At 45.8% G+C, this 19,625-nt stretch overlaps 1 protein-coding gene across 2 annotated transcripts in view; it reads right to left on the reverse strand.

Moving 5' to 3' along the window:
- LOC147607922 (uncharacterized) overlaps nt 1-19,625 on the reverse strand; it is a 75,085-nt gene that overhangs the window by 43,769 nt on the left and 11,691 nt on the right. The window contains exons 2-4 of one of the 2 annotated variants that reach the window (XM_086789770.1): nt 7,059-7,355; nt 6,539-6,727; nt 5,766-5,934 (exon numbers count right to left, since the gene is read on the reverse strand). In XM_086789770.1, the coding sequence (XP_086645896.1) occupies nt 5,766-5,934; nt 6,539-6,727; nt 7,059-7,355 (655 nt within the window). Of the gene's footprint in view, nt 1-5,765; nt 5,935-6,538; nt 6,728-7,058; nt 7,456-19,625 lie in introns of both variants that reach the window. The other variant, XM_086789771.1, reaches the window with a different exon arrangement.

A 19,625-nucleotide genomic window follows, 5' to 3' on the forward strand; every position in this document is an offset into this window, starting at 1 on the left:
ATGGCGATGGCTCTCACATGGGGAAGGTCAAAAACAATAGCTCCATCCTGACCACGCAACCTGCAAATGCCATCTCTCTGCCTATGGGGGCCGGCAATCTCAAAAAAGCCCCCCGTGACTCTATCTCAGGCCTGGGTCCAACAGGAAGCTCTGGCATGGTACCTGTACCCCACCCGTACTATAAGTGAGTTTTAACGCGCTTTTCTCAAATGCTTTTAGGCAAGAACTATAAATTCAGCTATTCTCTCATTGTTGAGACATGTAAAAAGACGAAAGCTCTCTAGCTCTAAAAACTTGTACTCAAGATTCCTCCAAGAAGTTTTATCTAATATAACTCACAAGGGGGGGGGGGGGGGGAGGAGGGGGGTGTCAGCCCAAGTCTATTTCGACCCGTAGTGTGATGTCTTCTCTTTCTACTCTCTTTCTTTTGTTTATTGTCAGATTTTCTAAAGGTCGTACGCGTGAAATTGTTGTTTTCTTAAAGAAAAGCTAAGTACCCATGCCACAACCTATTTCAGTGGTATCAGAGCGACGGTTATATCTCTCTCCTATGAGGGATAACGATCTTTACACACAGTGCTTTTTGCTTTTTCTTCATGCAATGGGATGCAGTCACCACCAAGAAGAGGACCAAGCCACCAAAAGTGGAAATCAAACCCAAGAAGACCCAAGAACCCACATGGTCAAAGAAACTATGACCAATTTGGACACTATTATCAAAAGATTCCGACTAGATGAGAATTTGTACTCAAGACTCCTCCAAGGAGTTTTATCTAATATAACTCGGAGAGGGGAGAGGGAGGGTCAGCCCAAGGCTATTTCGACCCCTAGTGTACAGACGCTTCATGCTGCAGCATCAGAGGCATATCCCCATAGTCAGCCTACACGGAGACGATCTGGGAACATGCCCCAGAACAGCTGGTATGATGAGGAGTGCAGAGAGATGAGGATCAGATTACTGAGAGAGGTGCTCATGGGTGTTACCACTCACAGACAATCACGGATTATCTTCCGGCGCCTAGTGCGACGGAAGAAGAGGGCTCATCTTGCTCAGTTAGAGAGGGATTTGTATCAATTATTTATGAGTCAGGACTCAGGCGAGGCATGGAGACTATTCCATGAGCATTCGCCATCACCAGCCATTACCTCCACAGAGATTTGGGGTGAGTATGCAGCATCCCTGTACACAGCACCAGGACAGTCACCCCTGCCAGACCCATCGGAGCCATGCCCAGAGACATGTGCTTTCTTTACTGCTGAGATGGTAAGGAAAGCTATTGACAGGATGAGGACTAGGAGAGCATATGATCATGATTGGTAGTAGAGCACTTTATTCATGCCAGAGATATGCTTGCAGAGCTTATTGCTATGATGTTTAACCAAGCCATGTGTGAGGGTTTTCCTAAGACTCGGAATATGTCCACGATTGTGCCTATCTTCAAGTCAGGGGATCCCATGCTTCCTGGGAATTATCGTACCATCATGACTGGTCACACATTGGCTAGATTATATGCATCTATTCTTGAGCAAGAGTTGAGTAGATGGGCAGAGAGAGAGAGAGGGCATACGTGCATCAGGGCAGGCAGGTTTCAGGAGAGGTTTCTCCACTCTTGACCATATCTTGACACTCAGAGCTATTATTGAGGAGGGCAAATCATATGGCAGGAGGATTTGTTGTTGCTTTGTGGATTTCCGCAAAGCTTTTGACACAGTACCAAGAGCCAGACTGATGCGCAGACTACAGGAGATAGGAGTGCCCATAGAGCTGATTTGGGGAATCATGGCTTTATACAAGACAGTTGTGGGGCAGGTACGTACTACTCAGGGTATATCTGAGATGGTTCATTCCACTATTGGGGTGAAACAGGGCTGCTCCCTTTCTCCCACCTTATTTGGGATGTATGTGGATGAGGTTTCGGACTATGTAGAGCAGGAGGGTGACAGAGGAGCACAGCTAGTAGGGACATGGATTCCGTTGTTATTGTATGCTGATGATATTGTGTTGATCTCAGATTCTCCAAAGGGGATGCAGCGTCATTTGGATGCATTGCACACGTTTGCACAGGACAATGGATTGCCTGTTAACCTTGGTAAAACCAAGGTGATGGTGTTTAACACCACAGCACAGTGGGTTAGGAGGTCAGCGCCCACCTTTACATATGGTCAGGAGACAGTGGAGTACACAAATGCATATACTTACCTTGGTGTGGTTTTTAGTGGCCCACTATTTTCCTTGAGGAGAGCAGCAGAGACCAGTTTGACCAGAGCTTATGCACCATTGGGGAGACTAGAGAGGATGTGTTCGCAGGTTCAGTTTCAAGAACCTCGAACAAAGCTCTGGCTCTTTGACACTTTGGTCACTTCAGCCATGCTGTATGGAGTGGAGATATGGGGACCCTCAGTGGATCACCACAGCCGAGCTAGTAGCACTGATGGATGGAGATGTATGGAGAGGCCCTTGGTTTCTATGATTTCCCGGATGATTAGGGCCAAGGCCTCTGTACCACATGATATTATCCGTGCAGAGATGGCTACCCCCCCATTGGTAGTAGAGGCACTCACTCGATCAGTCTCCTTTATACATAGCACTTGGGCTCTCCCTAGAGACAGATATGCTCGCTTAGCGCTGGAGTCTTCACGATAGTTGGCATCACAGGGAGACGGATCATGTTGGTATGCACAGATGCTTTAGTATGGACAGGCTACCTCCATTTCAGTACTCCCTGGATGCACCCTCCCTCTCTCTCACACGGGCAAAGATTACCAGACTTATCAGGCACGACTTGACTCAGCTGGACACTAGGAGGACATGGATACAGCCGACACACGAGCTTGGTACGAAGATGGCTTTCTATAGAGATCATCTTCTCCAGCTCACGGAGGATGGGTTTGTGATTAGACCCAGCCACATAGATACTCATCTTTCTCATGGGGTACGGCGTGCTATTGGTCAGATGCGCACATCCTCACACCAGCTAGAGATTGAGATTGGCAGATTCAGAGGAGTACCACAGCTGAGGCCAGGATTTGTCAGTTGTGCCAGATGGAGCCAAAGACAGAGTTACATTACATATGTCACTGTCCAGTATATTATGAGATACGAGGCCGTTTTAACTGCCTGTTCAGAGAGGGTTTCAGACCACTTTCCAGAGTCATGAGATACCAGGACTCGGATTATACTTGCTGGAGCTACGTAGACATAGAGAGGGTCTCTTGAGAGGGAGGGGATCAGAGAAGGAGAGACACCTATAGAGGCAGATTACAGACTTCTTTCGACCAGAGATTGAGCAGTCAGGCCAGCAGGCATTGCAGCTAGCCCCAGAGTATAGCCGCACCAGAGGTACACTGATTGATCGGGCTATAGAGCTGGGGCAGTCCAAGCACCCCAAGATGAGAGGCCCATCTCGACACCGGCGGAGACTACAACAGGGGATCAGGACCATACTGGCACGGCATGGGAGACGTCCAGTCAGAGTACTCACCATGGAGGACATTGAGGATATCCGCCATCGACCGATGAGAGACATCTTTGGATAGTAATGTATATGATGCTTACCTAAGTTGCTGGAGTTTTCCTTCCCAGATGTTATCCATTAGGAGCTCCTAGTACCTTACTTTTCCCCATAGTTATTGTTTCAATTTCAGTTAGTTGTTTAGTTGTTTTAGCTTTTCTTACACGGACATTGTATTAGATCCACCAATTGTTGTAACCTTTTTGGTCTCATAGGTCATTTTGGCCTTTTGAAGACGTTAATATATCATTTCATTTTCTACTCTCTCTTATTTATTTTTAGATTTTCTCAAGGTTTTATGCGTGAAATTGTTATTTTCTTGAAGAAAAGCTAAGAACCCGTGCCACAGCCTGTATCAGTGGTATCAAAGCAAAGGTTATCTCTCCCCCTACGAGAGATAACGATCTTTACACGCGTTGCTTTTTACTTTTTCCTCAAGCAAAGGGAAGCACTCACCACCAACAAGAGGACCAAGCCACCAAAAGTGAAAAGCAAACCCAAGAAGACCCAAGAACCCACATGGTCCAAGAAACTATGACCAATTTGGACACTATTCTCCAAGATCCCAACTTGATGAGACATTTTAAGCAAATATCTAACAAGATCAAGAAAATAAAAAAAGGGGATGAGCAACCAACAAAGGAGGATGCAGGTGAAAATCAAAAGTCTTCATCAAAGAGATCACCCAGTCCTCCACCTTCTCGTGAAAGGAAGAGGATCTCATCCACAATTACCTTCCACGCAATTGAGGTTAATTGGAACCCAAGCAAGAGGGAATGTTAGTCATACCTCTATGGAAACGCCCATTATTTTATTTCAAAATATTTTATTTGAATGCGCCTTTTATTTGTATCATTTACCATGATTAATGTGTTTAATTAGCTGGGTACGCTGGTACGATATGGTCGAGATCAATGTATTTAATCAATTATTTTGAATGAAGGCAATGATTGAGTGGCGGATTATGTGTTAATCGCGGGTGGAACATGTGTTGGACTACTATGAGATATTTTGAAAAACATCTGAACACCTTGTAGGGTCTCATATTTAGAAGGCTCAAGCCTCAAACCTTTGTACATACCAATTAGTATTTTATACTTTTGGTAAGCCCAAGACTTTATATTTGTTGCTTGCTATATTTTTGTAGAGCTTTTACGCTTAAAACCTCAAAAGCACTTATGCTTTGTTTTTATCTTTTTGAAAAGAAAGCTTTTTCCTAATACATATAAATATGGGTGAATGGTAGAGCTAAGCGCGTCTTCAGAGCCGGGAAGCTCATACGGAGACCCAGAGAGGATAGGATCTGTCAATTATGCCACACAGAGGTTGAGACGGAGGGGCATTACATATACAGCTGCCCAGTATACTATGAGATCTGCGGGAGGTTTCACTCTCTGTTTCGTAAGGGATTTGGTCCACTCTCCAGGATCATTGACTTCTTGGACCAGCATTGCTTGAGCTTCGCAGACACAGGGACACTTTCTTGAGAGAGCTTCGGCCCCAGCCAGCCCACCCCCTCCCTCACCAGCCAACCATCACCAGTTTCTTCCGGACCCAGGAGATGGAGGACATCGATACAACGGATCTTGTGGACCCACCTCACCCGAGAGGGGTTACCTTGGACTGGGCCTCCGCACTCCAGCATGCCCGATGCCCCGGCTGTCGGCCACGATCTCCTCATCAGCTCTAGATCCAGGACATGCTCCACCGCTATCGAGCTACCTTTCCATGTGACATAGCTGAGGGAGACCTATCGGCCATACTCATTAGCCCCATGCTCGATATTTTGGGGAGTGGTATACCATCTACTACGGGCTAATGCTGCTCTCATGTTTCTATGTTCCTAGTATTTCATGATGGATAGTTTTGTATCACCCCAATGAGATAGCTATGTTTATGTTTTGTTTCTGTTTTATTTTCCATTCCATGATGAGGTATGCCATGGACATTATTGTATCACTTTGGTCTCATGGGCCCATTGGGTCTTTAGTAGACGCTTAATCTCTTTCTTCTCTCTCTCTCTCTCGTTTTATTTTCCATTCCATGATGAGGTATGCCATGGACATTATTGTATCACTTTGGTCTCATGGGCCCATTGGGTCTTTAGTAGACGCTTAATCTCTTTCTTCTCTCTCTCTCTCTCTCTCTTTGTATGTGTGCATGCACATGTGTGTAGGGGCCACATTCTGCCCAATTTGTATATTTATGTTAAAAAACTTTAAAGTGGAGGAAGGAGTAAAAAGAAAGTCCATACTTGAACTGCAGAAGAAAAGGTTTCTTGTACCGCTCCATCAGCTTTCGGGCATATGTGAGCAGGATCTGTAGAGCCCTGTTTACCATCCTCCTTGAAATAGGGCTCCAAAAAGCTTCCCAGTTCATCCTCATCTTTGAAGTACATAAACTCTCCATCTTCTCTGGTTACCTTCATCCACCCCATAATTGTTTTTGCAAATCAAAGCAGCACATATCATGTCTTGTTTTTCAAATATTCTTGCAATTTTGAAAGAGAGGAGGAAATGTAACAAAGAAAGGACAAATGTTAACTTCACAAATAGAACTCAGGCCCAGGCCACAAACGGGTGTGCGGAGGCAGTCATGGCTGAGCTGTCCCCATTGGGAACCTGACTTTCCCACTCACAGACTCAGTCATTCACAAACAGCCACCCAAGGAGGTTCCAGCCACTTGGCAGGAGAGTCCCATTGCTAAACACCATTCCTGTTGACTGTCAGATAAGGTAGCTGTCACAAGGGGCTGGCGGAAAGTGTTTTGGAATCCTTTGGATGCATTCAATTCCAAATTTATCTCCGGAAGCTTCGTCTACACAGACCGAAGGAAGTCGTCCGTGAAGTGGACAGCCAGTTAGGATCATCACGGGGGTTATCTGCTGCATTAGTGAACACAAGGCTGCCTAGCCAATCAGACACTTGCAATCCATGGCTGCCACCACCCATTTGTCAACCTGACCTTGTATAGTAATCAGTAGTAGAATCTTCTTGTCCAATGTAAGTCGTAACAATGTACTCACCTTTGTCTGCAAAGGTCTGCTACTATTTGAAGTTTGCTCTTGGCTCCCAATTTTCTTATCTGCCCTAGTGGTCTCCATGCTCCATATGTCATTTTCTAAATGGTTCGAGTGACCCAGAGAATCAAAATACATGTCGAAATCTTTGAGAGACTCGAAGACAACAAATTGTTCTCCATTTTCTTCAACCAACTGCACAAATGGCAAAAAAAACTTTAGTTCTTTTTCTCGCGCGCGCGCGGGGGCGGGGAGGGGGGGGGGGGGGGGGGGGGGGCGCCTTGCACAAGTGGCTGTCATTTGTGTCTTCAAACCCCAGCACCTGAATATCTAGTATATAACTTACTAGGGAAAAAGAATACAAAGGTTTTTTGCAAGGTTGTAACTCTCTCGTGTACATTTTAAACCATGCCGAGTTCTCACTTGTTATAGGCAGGATTGTTACCACTCAGGCTAGAGTCCGTTGGCAACATGGTCACAATTTTTACAAATCAAACTTTCAAACATGGCATGTGACTACGAATACCTTTAAAAGTTTAGACCGATCGATTGTAGATAGATTCCGAGGTGGGATAACCTCTTTCTTTGGAATTGCAACCTTTTGAGACCATGGCTGAATGTCTTCCTCTGGATTTGTTGTCTTTTGAGGCCAAGGCTGGCTACTATCGTTCTCTTGGTTTGCAGTCGTCTGAGACCAAGTCTGGATGAATTGTTTCTTTGAAATCCCAGTAGTTTGAGAACCCATCAAAAATTGTTGGACATAATTTTCTGCTTCAGAACGAGTTGAGAAGCCCTTAAACTGACTTCCAGAAAATCCATGAACCTACAGCATCCATGAACATAATTAAAAAGCCTTGGACATAATTTTCTGCTTCAGATTGAGTTGAGAAGCCCTTAAACTGACTTCCAGAAAATCCATGAACCTACAGCATCCATGAACATAATTAAAAATCCCTGATTGGGGATAAAGACATCAAGTATGCTACTCTTTTATATTGCACATACATAAACATGCTCATAAATGCACATTAGGGGCCCCTAGTTTTTGGAGAATCAACAACCAATTTATGAGTTCAAGGGAAAGAGGTGAGTAAACAAACAGCCTATGGTTACAAACATTAATCTCAAACTGGTGCTTAGACGACCTTGGATGGAACTGGAAGCTGAACACAACTTGGGGGAGGGGGGGGGAAAGGGGGTGTTGGGGTTGGGGTTGAAAAACAACACCCCTTTCCTTATCACAAATAAAGAGCATAGTGGTTGGTTGTTCCATTATAAACGTGTCGTCCCAATTTTAATGAGTTTGCTTTTAAAGGTTACCCTAAGGACTAGTAGGGGTCTATACCTTAGATTCATTGAGCAGGCCTTGCCAAGCTTCTTCATTAATTAAAAGGAGAAATATAGATGAAGGCATTAGGAGAGGCCATCTCACAAATTACAAAAACTAAAGCTCTTGGATACATGCTAGAACCCACATCCTAATTGACTAGTCCAGATGAAACATGAAAGTATGAATCCAATGAACTTGTAGTCAAGTCCTAGAACAAAACAAAATGTACAACATTGTGTGTATTGTACAGAAGAGAGCGTTAAGTACGCGTACTGTGACGTGACCCATTAGAGAGACCAGTCTTTTTGCTTCCTTGGCATTTTGTTTATGCAAATTACACCCCCATACATATGCACTAAACAAACATTTTCTCAGGCTCTATCACCTCTGTTTCATCAACCATTTCTAACTACTGCTCTTTTGGAACATTCTGCAATGAAGGTCCAATATAAGGCTTTAACCAAGAGACGTGGAAGACGTTGTGCATCATCCAACTGTCTGGCAATCTGAGTTGCATGGCAATGTCACTTATCTTCTTTATGATGGAAAAAGGACCAAAACTTTTGAATGACAACTTTGGACAGCGCGAGCCCACTTGCTTGAGTCATTGCTTCATGATCCTTAAATAAACCCATTCACCTTCTTTGAAATTGACATCTCTCCGTGACTTGTTTGCCTATCTGGTGTACGCCTCCTGAGCTTTGGTAAGATGCTCTTTGGCGGACTCAATGATTGCTGAAAAAGTTTACGTCGTCTTGTTGGCTTCCAAGGAAGGAGAGATCATCCTCGTGAGAAGGGATGAAAATCTTCGACCAAAGGCTGCCTCGTACGAAGTTCTACCAACACTGGATGAGTGAGGGTCATTGAGAATCGCCTATACCAACGGGCGATGAAGCTCCCACTTCGATTGGTAATCATGGCAGTACGCTTTAAGCAAATCGAAAGCCAACTCATTGTAAATCTCAGTTTGGCCATCGATCTAGGGAAGGAATGCACTGGGTAGTTGCAATTTGGTACCAAAGTTGTCGAACAGAGCTCGCCATAAGTGAGATGTAAACTTTGGGTCCCGATCTGAAGTAATGGTCCATGGCAAACCACAAATACCAATATTGGAGAAAGAGCCGGGCTATATCTTTTGATGTGGCCATCTGTTTGCATGCTATAAGCATACAAAATTTACTGAATCTGTCAACTATTGTCATACATTGAGTATTCCGAGGTCCAATAGATGCGGATCCATCGAAATGTCGTGAAACGAACCCTCAGGAACGGGCAATGGCTGAAGCAGCCCTACCTGTTTGGTATGAGGTACTTTCACTTTTTGACATGGAACACTGAGAAACATAGTTGTACACATCCTTGCGCATCTTCGGTCAATAAAACGATCTTTCTAACTTCTCCAAGGTACTCTTGATCCCGTGATGACCACCAACAAGTGAATCATGGGCATCTTTTCTCCCTAAGAACACATAGTTGACCCTTGTAAAAGAGCCAACCGTCCTGAATGGTGTAATGACCCGGTTCTGAATAAAGGGCCATACTGTAAGGAGTTCCAAATTCTCGACAATCTATATACTGTGACTTCATACTGTTAAATCTTTTCCTTGTATCTATAACACAGTGGACTCCTGTACTGTCTGAATACTACCTTTGCGACTAAGACAGTCCGCGATGGAGTTGTTCTTAACCGGTACATACTGAATCATTCCTCCAAATTTTTGGAACAATTGACTCCACCGGTGCTGTCTATCGATCCACTAGGCACTTGGCATAGTTTGCAAACACTTCAAGGCCTGGTGGTCTGTCTTCACACTAAATTCTCTTCCATAAAGAAAAGGTTTCCACTGCTTCAAGGCTATGATAACCCCTAGCAACTCTTTGTCATATACAGAATAATTTTTTTCTGTATCATTCAACTTTCTGTTGTAATACGCCACTGGTCTACCTTCTTGTTGCAAAATTGCTCCTATGGCGGATTCCTGGCATCGGTGATTACCTCAAAAGGGTCATCCCATGATGCGAGTTTAAGAACTGGTGCTTCGGAAGCTGCCTTTTGCAAAGCAAACAAAGCCTCTAAAGCCTTACCTAAGACTGAAATTTTCTGTCTTCGAGTCTTCACTCCCTTCAGCAAATCTATCAATGGTGCTGCAAGGTTAGAAAACTGATCCATATGCGAGCTATATGCTTGGCACAAGCCCACAAAGGAACGTATCTCTTGATTTATCTTTGAAACGTCCCAATCAAGGATTGCCTTTATCTTTTCAGGATCAAGGCGAATGCCATTAAAACCGATCACATAGCCTAGGTATTGGACTTCTTGAACTCCAAATATGCTCTTCTTTGCATTAATGTAGAGTTTGTTGTCTCGCAAAAGCTGCAAGACCTGCTGCACATCTTTCACGCGTTACTCTGCAGTGGCAGAAAAAATAAGAATGTTATCCAAAAAAATGGAAAGACATATACCGATGAGTATGGCGAAGACTCATAACATCATCTTGTTGAATGTCGCCGGTGCATTGGTCAAACCAAAAGGCACGACCACAAACTCATAATGCCCTCGTTCTATTCGAAAGGCAATCTTTGGGATATCCGCCTCAAAAATCCTGACTTGATGATAGCCACTTTTGAGGTCGATCTTTGTGAAGTACTGAGCACCATTGAACCTTTCAAGGATGTACTCTATCCTTGGCATGGGGAACTTATTCTTGAATGTCAACTTATTCAAGGCTTGGTTATCCACACACAGACGTGCCGTCTTATCTTTCTTCTGCACAAACAGAATTGGTGCAGCAAATGGACACGAAGAAGGCCTAATGAAACCAGATCTCAGCGACTGTGCTAGTTGCGTCTCCAACTCAACTTCCAACGCCTTGGAAAGACAATACAGAAACTTACTTGGTGGCTCAGCTCCAGGTACCAATTCGATACGATGGTCTTCAGGACGAGAGGATGGGGGTCTTGGTGGAAGATCATCCCTCAACATGATGTCCTGAAACTGCTGGAGGAGGCCAATCTAGGGTTCTAATGAAGTTGCGGTGGATGTTGCTATCTTCCGTGGGCGGAGATAGATCATTGCACAATTAGCTCCCTTTCTGATAGCTCTACTGGCTTGAAGGTGGGAAATAAGTTGAATACCTTGAATGCTCCAATCCCTAAGAATGATAGTAGGCTCAGGCAGACCTTCAATGATTGTAAAGGTGTCCTGCCTCCAATCAAGAGTGAGCACATATTGGCAGTACCACACCCGAGAAGGGGCGAGACAATGAAGTCCCTCTGAAACTGAGCCTTCTGAACTGTGAAGGCAAACTGTTGAGCTTTTTGGGGAATATGAGTACGGAGGCCAAGAGTGAACCCGTCCACATCCAAATGATACGGCACAAGGACACATTTCATCTTGGTCACCAACTGCAGAGAGATGGCATCTTCTAAACTGCCCATGTCAAACAGGGCAACAAACTGTTGCCCCTTCGATGTGCCATAATCTTTGATAAGACCTTTCTGACACTCCTCCTGCTTATCATCGAATACCATTGCGGGTACCGCATTCAAACCGGGCGAAAGATGAACAGCATTGGTAGCGAGGGCAGGGCTGGAGGGGTGGTACAGTTGTGGCGGTAGCCACTGTAGAGGCTAGTTGTTTGCTATTTTCCGCCTGTCATTAGGTACAATCCTTCTTGGCATGTCCCGTGTGGTGGTAGAAAAAACAATGTTCTCTTTGAAGTATCGTTCCTTCTCATCTGACTGCAGGAATCCTCCAGTAAGACCCTCCTTGATCTTTTCTTCAGGAGTCTGCTTAGGTCCATCTTGTCGCTCCTTCCCAGAGCTATTCTGACCCTTCTTCTTTTGATTCTTGTTGTTGTTGGGAGCCCCCTTACCTATTTGTTGATTAGACGCCTGGTTCTGCTGGTTGGTCTGCGTATGTTGCTACTACTGCTGAGGTTTGGGGGTGACGAGAGCACTCTTGGGCTTGCCTCCATTGAGCATCATCTCATGATTCTGTGCAAGAGCCAAAGTCCTGTCATATGTCTGAGGTTCAAAATTTCGAACTGAGAACCGAAAGTTTGGATCCAATCCCCAAATGAACTACTTGAGCTTCTCCTCTTCAGATTTCCCCAATTGTTGAGCTGACGTGATCACCTTGTTCGAGTAAGTGAGCACAAGGAACCATTCTGGGTGAGTTTGTAGAACTCATCTTCTAGATTTGTCATGTAATGCGGAGGTAGAAACCTGGTCTTCAAATCGGACATAGGTGTCCCAATCATAATCCAATAAACCAGTGTAAGGATCTGTGTGCAAACGGAACCAATGTTGCCACCAAGTGACTGCATCACTAGTGAGGTGTGAAGCCGCCAGATGGACTTTGTCTTGGGTTTCTGTGATTTTTGAAAGAGGAAAGTGGGCAAGAAACTGGTGAATAAACTGAGTCACAACCGAATGATCGCACTTGCCGTCGTACTTAGTGAAGTTTAGTGAGGCACAGATAACTGTTGTCGAGGCTATGGTTGGGGTTGTGGAGGATTGAGAAGGGTGGAAAGAAGTTACCAGAGTCCAGAGTGTCTGTTGGAACTAGTTCCTCAAGTCTTCTCAGGCTTGTCGCTCGTGGTTCGCCTTCGCTTCGACCTCCGCCCACAATCGCTCCTCTTTGGCCTTGCGTTTGGCTTTCTCTGCTAGTTGTTCGGCCAGTCTTGCTTCACGGTCTCGCTCTTCCTTTTCAGTCATCCATCGACACCATTGTTCCATTGAGGAACTTTGTTCTTTAGGTGTCTCATGCTTGGCCAAGGTTGCCTATAATTCTGCCAGTTTTCTTTCCATCTGCACTCTTTCAAGTTGAATCTGGAGTTGCCGTATCTGCTCCTTTAGCTTTTGGTTGTCTTCGTCTTCTTTTTGCGAAAGCGTTTCTTCGAATCGTTCTTCTTCTTTCGTGATATCTTTGGAGCTTGATGCCATTGTGGATGGGCAAGTGGTTTTTACCAATCTCAGCTTCACCATCCACCGCATGCCCTCACCCTAGGTTGCCTGGTTGAATCACGCCTCAAGCTCTGATACCAATGTAGCATGTGCTGAGCTAGAACCGTGTGAAACAACGGGGCCTTTTCTTTAAACCTAATGTTTAGTGAGTATTTAGCAATCCTTTAAAACAACATACATGAATCTGAAAGAGATGTAGTAGAGACGACACCAAATGGGGTTCCGAATTACCCACTGAAGGGCCCCCCTGCAAGCAAGAGTATTTGCTTTCTTTCTTCTTCTAGAGAACTGTATACAAGCTGAACTGTGTCTGCAAGACTGAGCGGACAAACTGACTAACTGACCACCAAACGCAAGGACAAAGCAACCAGACGTTGGGCAGAACTGTGTATAAGCTTTAGGCGACTTTGAAGCTATCTTCGAGAGAACTACACCGGCCCGAGACTGAGGGAAGGAAGAGATTGAGCTTCTTTGCCTTGGGCTGAGAGCACAAGTAGGACTGTAAGTATGTACCAGCAAGAGCCTAGGCACGCATGCTTGACTTCTGATGATAATCTCTGGTTTTTATCTGATGATTTAGGGACTGATCTGAGCCTGCCTTTTTATATGCTTCAGAGTGCCTAGTCGGCTGCCCATAGGCCTCTCGGTTGGCAGAAAAAGTCTACGACTAACATTAAATGTCAATCGGCTGTAGCAACTGATACCCGACTATCACATAATGCCAGTAGGCTGCAGCAACTGTCTCACGACTAGCATTTTATGCTAGTTAGCTGCCTTTATCAGGTCGGGTGGCTGCCAGTCCTGGTCGACTGGGCCCAAGACCTAGCCGACTGCAACACAGCCTCCCAAAGACTGGTCCGCTGAGCCTATATGCAAGGCTAAGGGGTTGGCTACCCCCCTTGCAAGGCAAGCCCAACTTAGGGGCTGCCTTGGGGCTTGCCCCCTCTACATGAAGTGCATCTACATGCTCTAATGTATCTACTGCTATGGCTGACGTCTACATGCTTCTAAATGATGAACACTTGCTGAATTCTCCACAGTGGGTTAAGAGAACTAACCTGACACTACTGACCTACGTAGCTCGTGCCTGACATGTCCCGGACTGGGCTCACAAAGAGGTCACAGCATACGACAAATAAATCCTAAAAGGTACTACTTCTGTACATGATTCTTGCGCTGTTGACGAGCTAGTTTGTCACCGTGTACCACAGTGCATGGGTGCACATGACAACAAATATCCCCTAGACTGTGAAGGCTACCATTCTCTACTCTTTGAACAGTCCATGATAGGAGGCAAGTGATGTAGTTACAAAATCTATAGAAAATTGTTCATTATGAATGCTCAAAAGGATGACACTACATCTCCCAAGGATGAAGAAGATTCCATGGTGCAGTTTAACCTTCTACAAGCAAGGCAATGAGAAACTGTCGTATGAGAAAGCCTACTGAGTTGATTGCAATTATTGTGATGCATTAACTTGAGAGAAAGAATGTCTTCAAAAGACCCAGTGGGTCTATGAGACCAAAGGTGATACAATAGTGTCCATGTAATCTCATCATGGTACAAAAGAAAACAAAAACTAGAGCTATGAGCTGGGAACGTCAAATACGAGCTATATGATACAAAGTGGGACCATCATCATCATACAACCTATAGAGCTAACCCCCCGGTAGGGGGAGGGGGCCATCAAGGATATCAAGAAAAACTAGACCAATAGCCCTCCTAGACCTCGCCGACCTGTTGCCTAGCTGTCCAAAAGCTGGCCAACTGGTTCAACAGCCCCTCACTGTGCAGCCCCTTTGGTTGGCTGCCTATGCTCTAGGCCTGCTGGCTGACAGCATGCCCAGCCATGCTGGCTCTTGGGCATCGGCCATGGGCCTGCATGGCCCCTCGGGTGGCCCACAAGGGATACCCCCTTGATAGGCAAGGGTTACAACCCCTATTCTTCTACATGCGACTACATGCAACTACACAAATGCCTAGTATATTTGGCTACAAACCAAACACCTAGAACACTTGTCATCATTCTTGAGGGTGACTCATAGTACGGACTGGCACTGCTTCATGTGCAGGACTTGCACACTTGACCAAGACCATGTACGAGACTTGCACACCTAATCTTGGATGCTTACAGTGGAACCCTAGCTGACTCGTCCCGGACTCGGGCTCACAAGTGACAATTTTCCACTCCAAGTCCTGCAAGAGTTGTGCAGATATGTCCACGTGGCATCCAAGTGCAGCATGCACGTGACAACCACAATATCAAATAATCAACATTTGATACTAAGTTCCTAGAAATAGGCTTGGAAGCACTGCCTCTTGAATCAAGCAAGGGTTGCATATCCTTTCACTAGGCATGTATGGACAGCCAGCCCCATATTAAAGATCAGGCCCAGAAAATGTGATGTTGACTTGAGCACCTCAATCATATCCCCTTTGTTGGCTTTTCCAAAATTCATCATGAGGTCCTCTCATGACAAAATACCTGTACTACATCTGGATTAATTTGCTACAACCCCTCGGTTGAGTTTGAAATATGGACTATCTCATTTGCATATAGGAGGATGGGTACTATGCTCTTTTCTAGCTGTGAGCTTGTGCTACTATCACATGGGTGCTTAACTTAATGAAGAATTAATTGTAACATGCAGCGGAAGTATTCGTAATTAAGGATCCTGTCACACAAGTCTCACACCGCCTTCTATATCCTGAGTTTCGGGAGTTTAGCAATCCACTTTTAAGGTTGTACTGAAAGGATGGTAGTGCCTCTATCTGCAAACCATGTAGGTCAAACCATGATCTCATTTGAGCATACCAGAAATGAGTATCTCCATCCTCTGCCAACTGTATGGATGAGGTCAATGCCAATCGAAAGTACCTCTGCTGAGGGAGCTCCCATAGCCGCTGTAAAAAGGTAACTGCTTGGAATAGGGCCTCGGTCACTACTGGTGCGGCACCCAGCTCAGCCCGAACAAAGTCATGTGGTATCGATGATTTGCTCCGAATCATGCGGGCAATCATCATAATCAGTGGTCGCTCCATTTGCCTCCATCCCTTATCCGTCCCTCTTTGAGATCTGTGATGTATGTCGGCCCCCCAAATTGGAGCTCCATACAGGAGGGTCAATGTGACAAGTGTATCAATTAGCCACAATTTGGTGCGCAGCTCCTGAAACTGTATGTGTGCACACTGCCTCTCAAGTGCCCCCAAGGTTGCATGCCCTCGAGCTAATCTAGCTCCTGCTGCCTCCTTCAGGGAGAAACGCGGTCCTGTGAAAGTAACTCCCAAGTAGACATATGACCTAACATACTCAACCGGCTCCCCTCGGAAAGTGAACTGAGGCTCTGATCTCGTCACCCATGCTTGTGTGGTGTTAAACACCATAACCTTGGTTTTCCCAAGGTTCACTGTCAGATCTCTATCCGCACAGAATGCCTGTAATGCATCCAGATGTCCCTGTAATCCCTCTGGAGAGTTTGAGATTAGAACAATATCATCAGCATATAACAAGATGGGTAGCAACACCCCTGCCAGGCATGCCCCTGGGCCTCCCAATCTGTCTACATAATCGGAGACCGCATCAATGTATAGTCCAAACGTGGTGGTCACCATATCGGATAGTTTGCCTAGAGCTCGGACTCTGCCTGTCTCACAGACTCATACAAAGCATATATCCCCCACTGCATATCCTCAGGTACCTCAATGTCATGCAATCTATGCATAACCCTGGCACGTGGTACGGTATCAAAGGCTTTGTGGAAGTCCACAAAGCAGCAGTATATCCTTCTCTTCTGTGCCCTGCCCTCTTCAATAAGTGCCCGAAGTGTCAGTATGTGATCCAAGGTAGTAAATCCTCTCCTGAAGCCGGCCTCTCCCTGAGCTCGATGACCATGCCTCTCTGCCCAGCGGCTCAGCTCCGACTCCAATATAGAGCCATATAGTTTGGCCAAGTAACGAGCAATCATGATCGTCATATTGTTGCCTGGTACCACGGGGTCCCCACTCTTAAAGAGTGGTACAATGATATGCTTTGTCCAGCTTGCCAGGAAACCCTAACAAATGGCACGATTAAACACATGTACGATCAGCCGAGCCAAAGTATTGCGCGCATATGAGAAGTGCTCTACAACTAGCCCATCATGATCCTGTGCCTTTCCATTCTGTAAACTGTCTATTGCATCTAGCACCATCCACACAGTAAAATGCTGCTAGCCAGTCTAGCTCCCAGTGGAGAGGGGGTGGGGGGCTGTCCTGGTGCATCATATAGCTCTCTAGCATAAGCATGCCATGCCTCAGGTGCAGTAATCGGAGTACAAGGCTGTCTCTCCTGTAACATCTTCCATGCCCTCTTGCTGTCCTTCCCCAGGAAGAGTTGGTAGATCTCCTCCTCTAACTTAGCTAGGTAGGCTCGTTTCTTCCTCCACACAAGGCACCGAAAGATCATCTTGGCCTTTCTATGCGTGTGAGTCCCAATGGCAATCTCACGCTGTAGCTATGCCCGTGTCTCACAACACTCATCATCATACCAATTGTTCTGTGGGGCAGTGCTGCGGGGGCGGGGGGGGGGGGGGGGGGGCGAGGGCGGGGGGGAAGGGATCGTAGTGCAGGGAAATGCATATGAGGCGGATGCATGTAGTACACCTGCCAATCCTCTCGTAATCTCGTCCAGAGGGCTATGCGGGTCTAAAGCAAACAAGCCATCAGATACTGCATCTCGGTAAACCCCAACTGTCTCACGTGCAAACTGATATCTCGGGTACCTAGGTAGATGAGTGGCTGGCCCATCTCTCGGGGGTCTACCTACTAGTGTGAAACTCAGATATGCATGATCGGCTGCTATGCCAATGGGCCGACTGGAAATCGTGAAACCCCGCACATCAGGTATCAATGAAGGAGATCCCATCAAGTAGTATACTGTGCTCGCTCCCCCTTTAGAGTTCCAATGTGTGAGAGCATCTGATCCCTGCCATCCCGATAGGCCATTGTATATGCCCAACCCATGTGCACTCCCGCAAAATCATAGGTTAAGCTGCAGATAAATGCAAATCTCCCTATGTGGAAGTGTGAATGGAAACATTTAATAGACAAGACATATATTGCCCTAATCTACTCCATATTCCAATACATGAATGGATACATACAATGATTGTAGATCAAGAATAGATGTGACTCATGAATGCTGATGATGAATGCCAATGATGCTCATGGTAGATGATATGGCTTGTGTAAAGGCCAACATTCTATGCACTTTATGATTATATTTAAAACACATCTCGTTAGGCCTTAGTCTTGAGTTGTGACCACCCAACTTGTTAGTAAGTGTGGACGCCCAAGGCCAATACGTGCCATGTATAAAAGACACTTTTACTAATGAGAAAAGGTCATTCTCTTGGGTCTAGTTTTGTGTCCAAGCTCTCTTGTGCTCTTGTTCTCTAGCTCTCCCAAGCTCTTGCTCTCTTTGGTGGTGGGGTGCGTGTGTGTGTGTGTGTGTGTGTGTGTGTGTGTGTGTGTTAGACTAGCATACATGGTTCCAGTGAGGAGCGCGTGTGAGGGTTTTCCCATGGAAAACGGGCAAGAAAGAGGGCCAAACACACCAAGTAGAGGGCAGACACAGCAAGCAAGGCAGCCTGTTGGTGCTTTAAATGGAGCCAAACAGGCGGAAGAAGGCACATGAGGGGAGTCCAGTGGTGGACACTCAAAGGCCAGATGTGGGAGAGCATAAGGGCAACCAGATTGAGCCAAAATGGAGCCCTGTTTCAGGCTGCAGGACAGCACACAGTAGGTGGCCGAATTCAACAAAAACACAGCCTTTTCAGGCTACAGGATAGCACACAGTAGGTCAGCAGCAAAACGCAGCAGAAGAGCGCCTCCAAGGGGGTGCTACAAGCCGACCAATTTGTGGACGGGGCATTTTATATCTGTGTATATGCAGCTTCCCTGCCCAAGCCAATTGGCTACACGCACCCTTCCTCCATTGTGAAAGGATGAAACATTCCCCTAATCCTTGACCACAAAGGTGTGTTTGTTTTCTTTCACGTTCATCTGTGGCAAGTACACGTGTATAGAACATGGAGTTTCAGCAAATGTCAGAGAGCTCTTTGGTTTCTTTGGAGAAAGCATGGTCCACCAACATCGATCTCTACAAGAGCATAGTGGCACATAGGATACAGAGGAGTGAGGAGATTATCTGGCAGTTGGAGAGCCAATTGGCAGGTTGCCGACAAGAGATCCTGTCTTCCCACCTTGGACAATGTATTCTCAAAATTGTGATTCCAAGTGAAAGTAAAAATTAAAACAAGGTAATCCACGATCATGGAGCTTTCCTTGCTTATGTAGTAAGCTAAGAGTTCATATATGGGCATAAACAAAGGCAAGGAGAAAAAAGAAACTACAAATTTCAAAATGTCTTTTATGACTGATCATAAATCATCTCTCTCCATGAAGAGGGAAAGTGGTATATCTGACTTATGATACTTGAACACGGAATTCACCCTTTAAAAGGTGGGTTCGCCAAGGGTTTCCATGCAGTTGAAGTTTGGTTTTGCGTGCGCAGAAGCGCACATAGGTGTGTGTCTTAAAAGGGGTGTGTGTGTGGGGTGGTGTGTGTGCGTGTGGGAGAGGAGCCGCTTGCCTGCGACCTGCTCGACAACTTCGCCTCTGCGACCTGCTCGATTCTGCTCACCTGCGATCTCCTCGACTGCGACCTGCTCATCTACGAGCTGCTCGACTCTGTTCGCCTGTGCTCGAGACCTGCGACTTGCTTTTTGCGGCCTGCACATCTTCTTCTTCAGACC

Source organism: Cibotium barometz, chromosome 54 (assembly GCF_041138505.1).
Source record: "Cibotium barometz isolate CiBa-2024 chromosome 54, ASM4113850v1, whole genome shotgun sequence".
Lineage (NCBI taxonomy): Eukaryota > Viridiplantae > Streptophyta > Polypodiopsida > Cyatheales > Cibotiaceae > Cibotium > Cibotium barometz.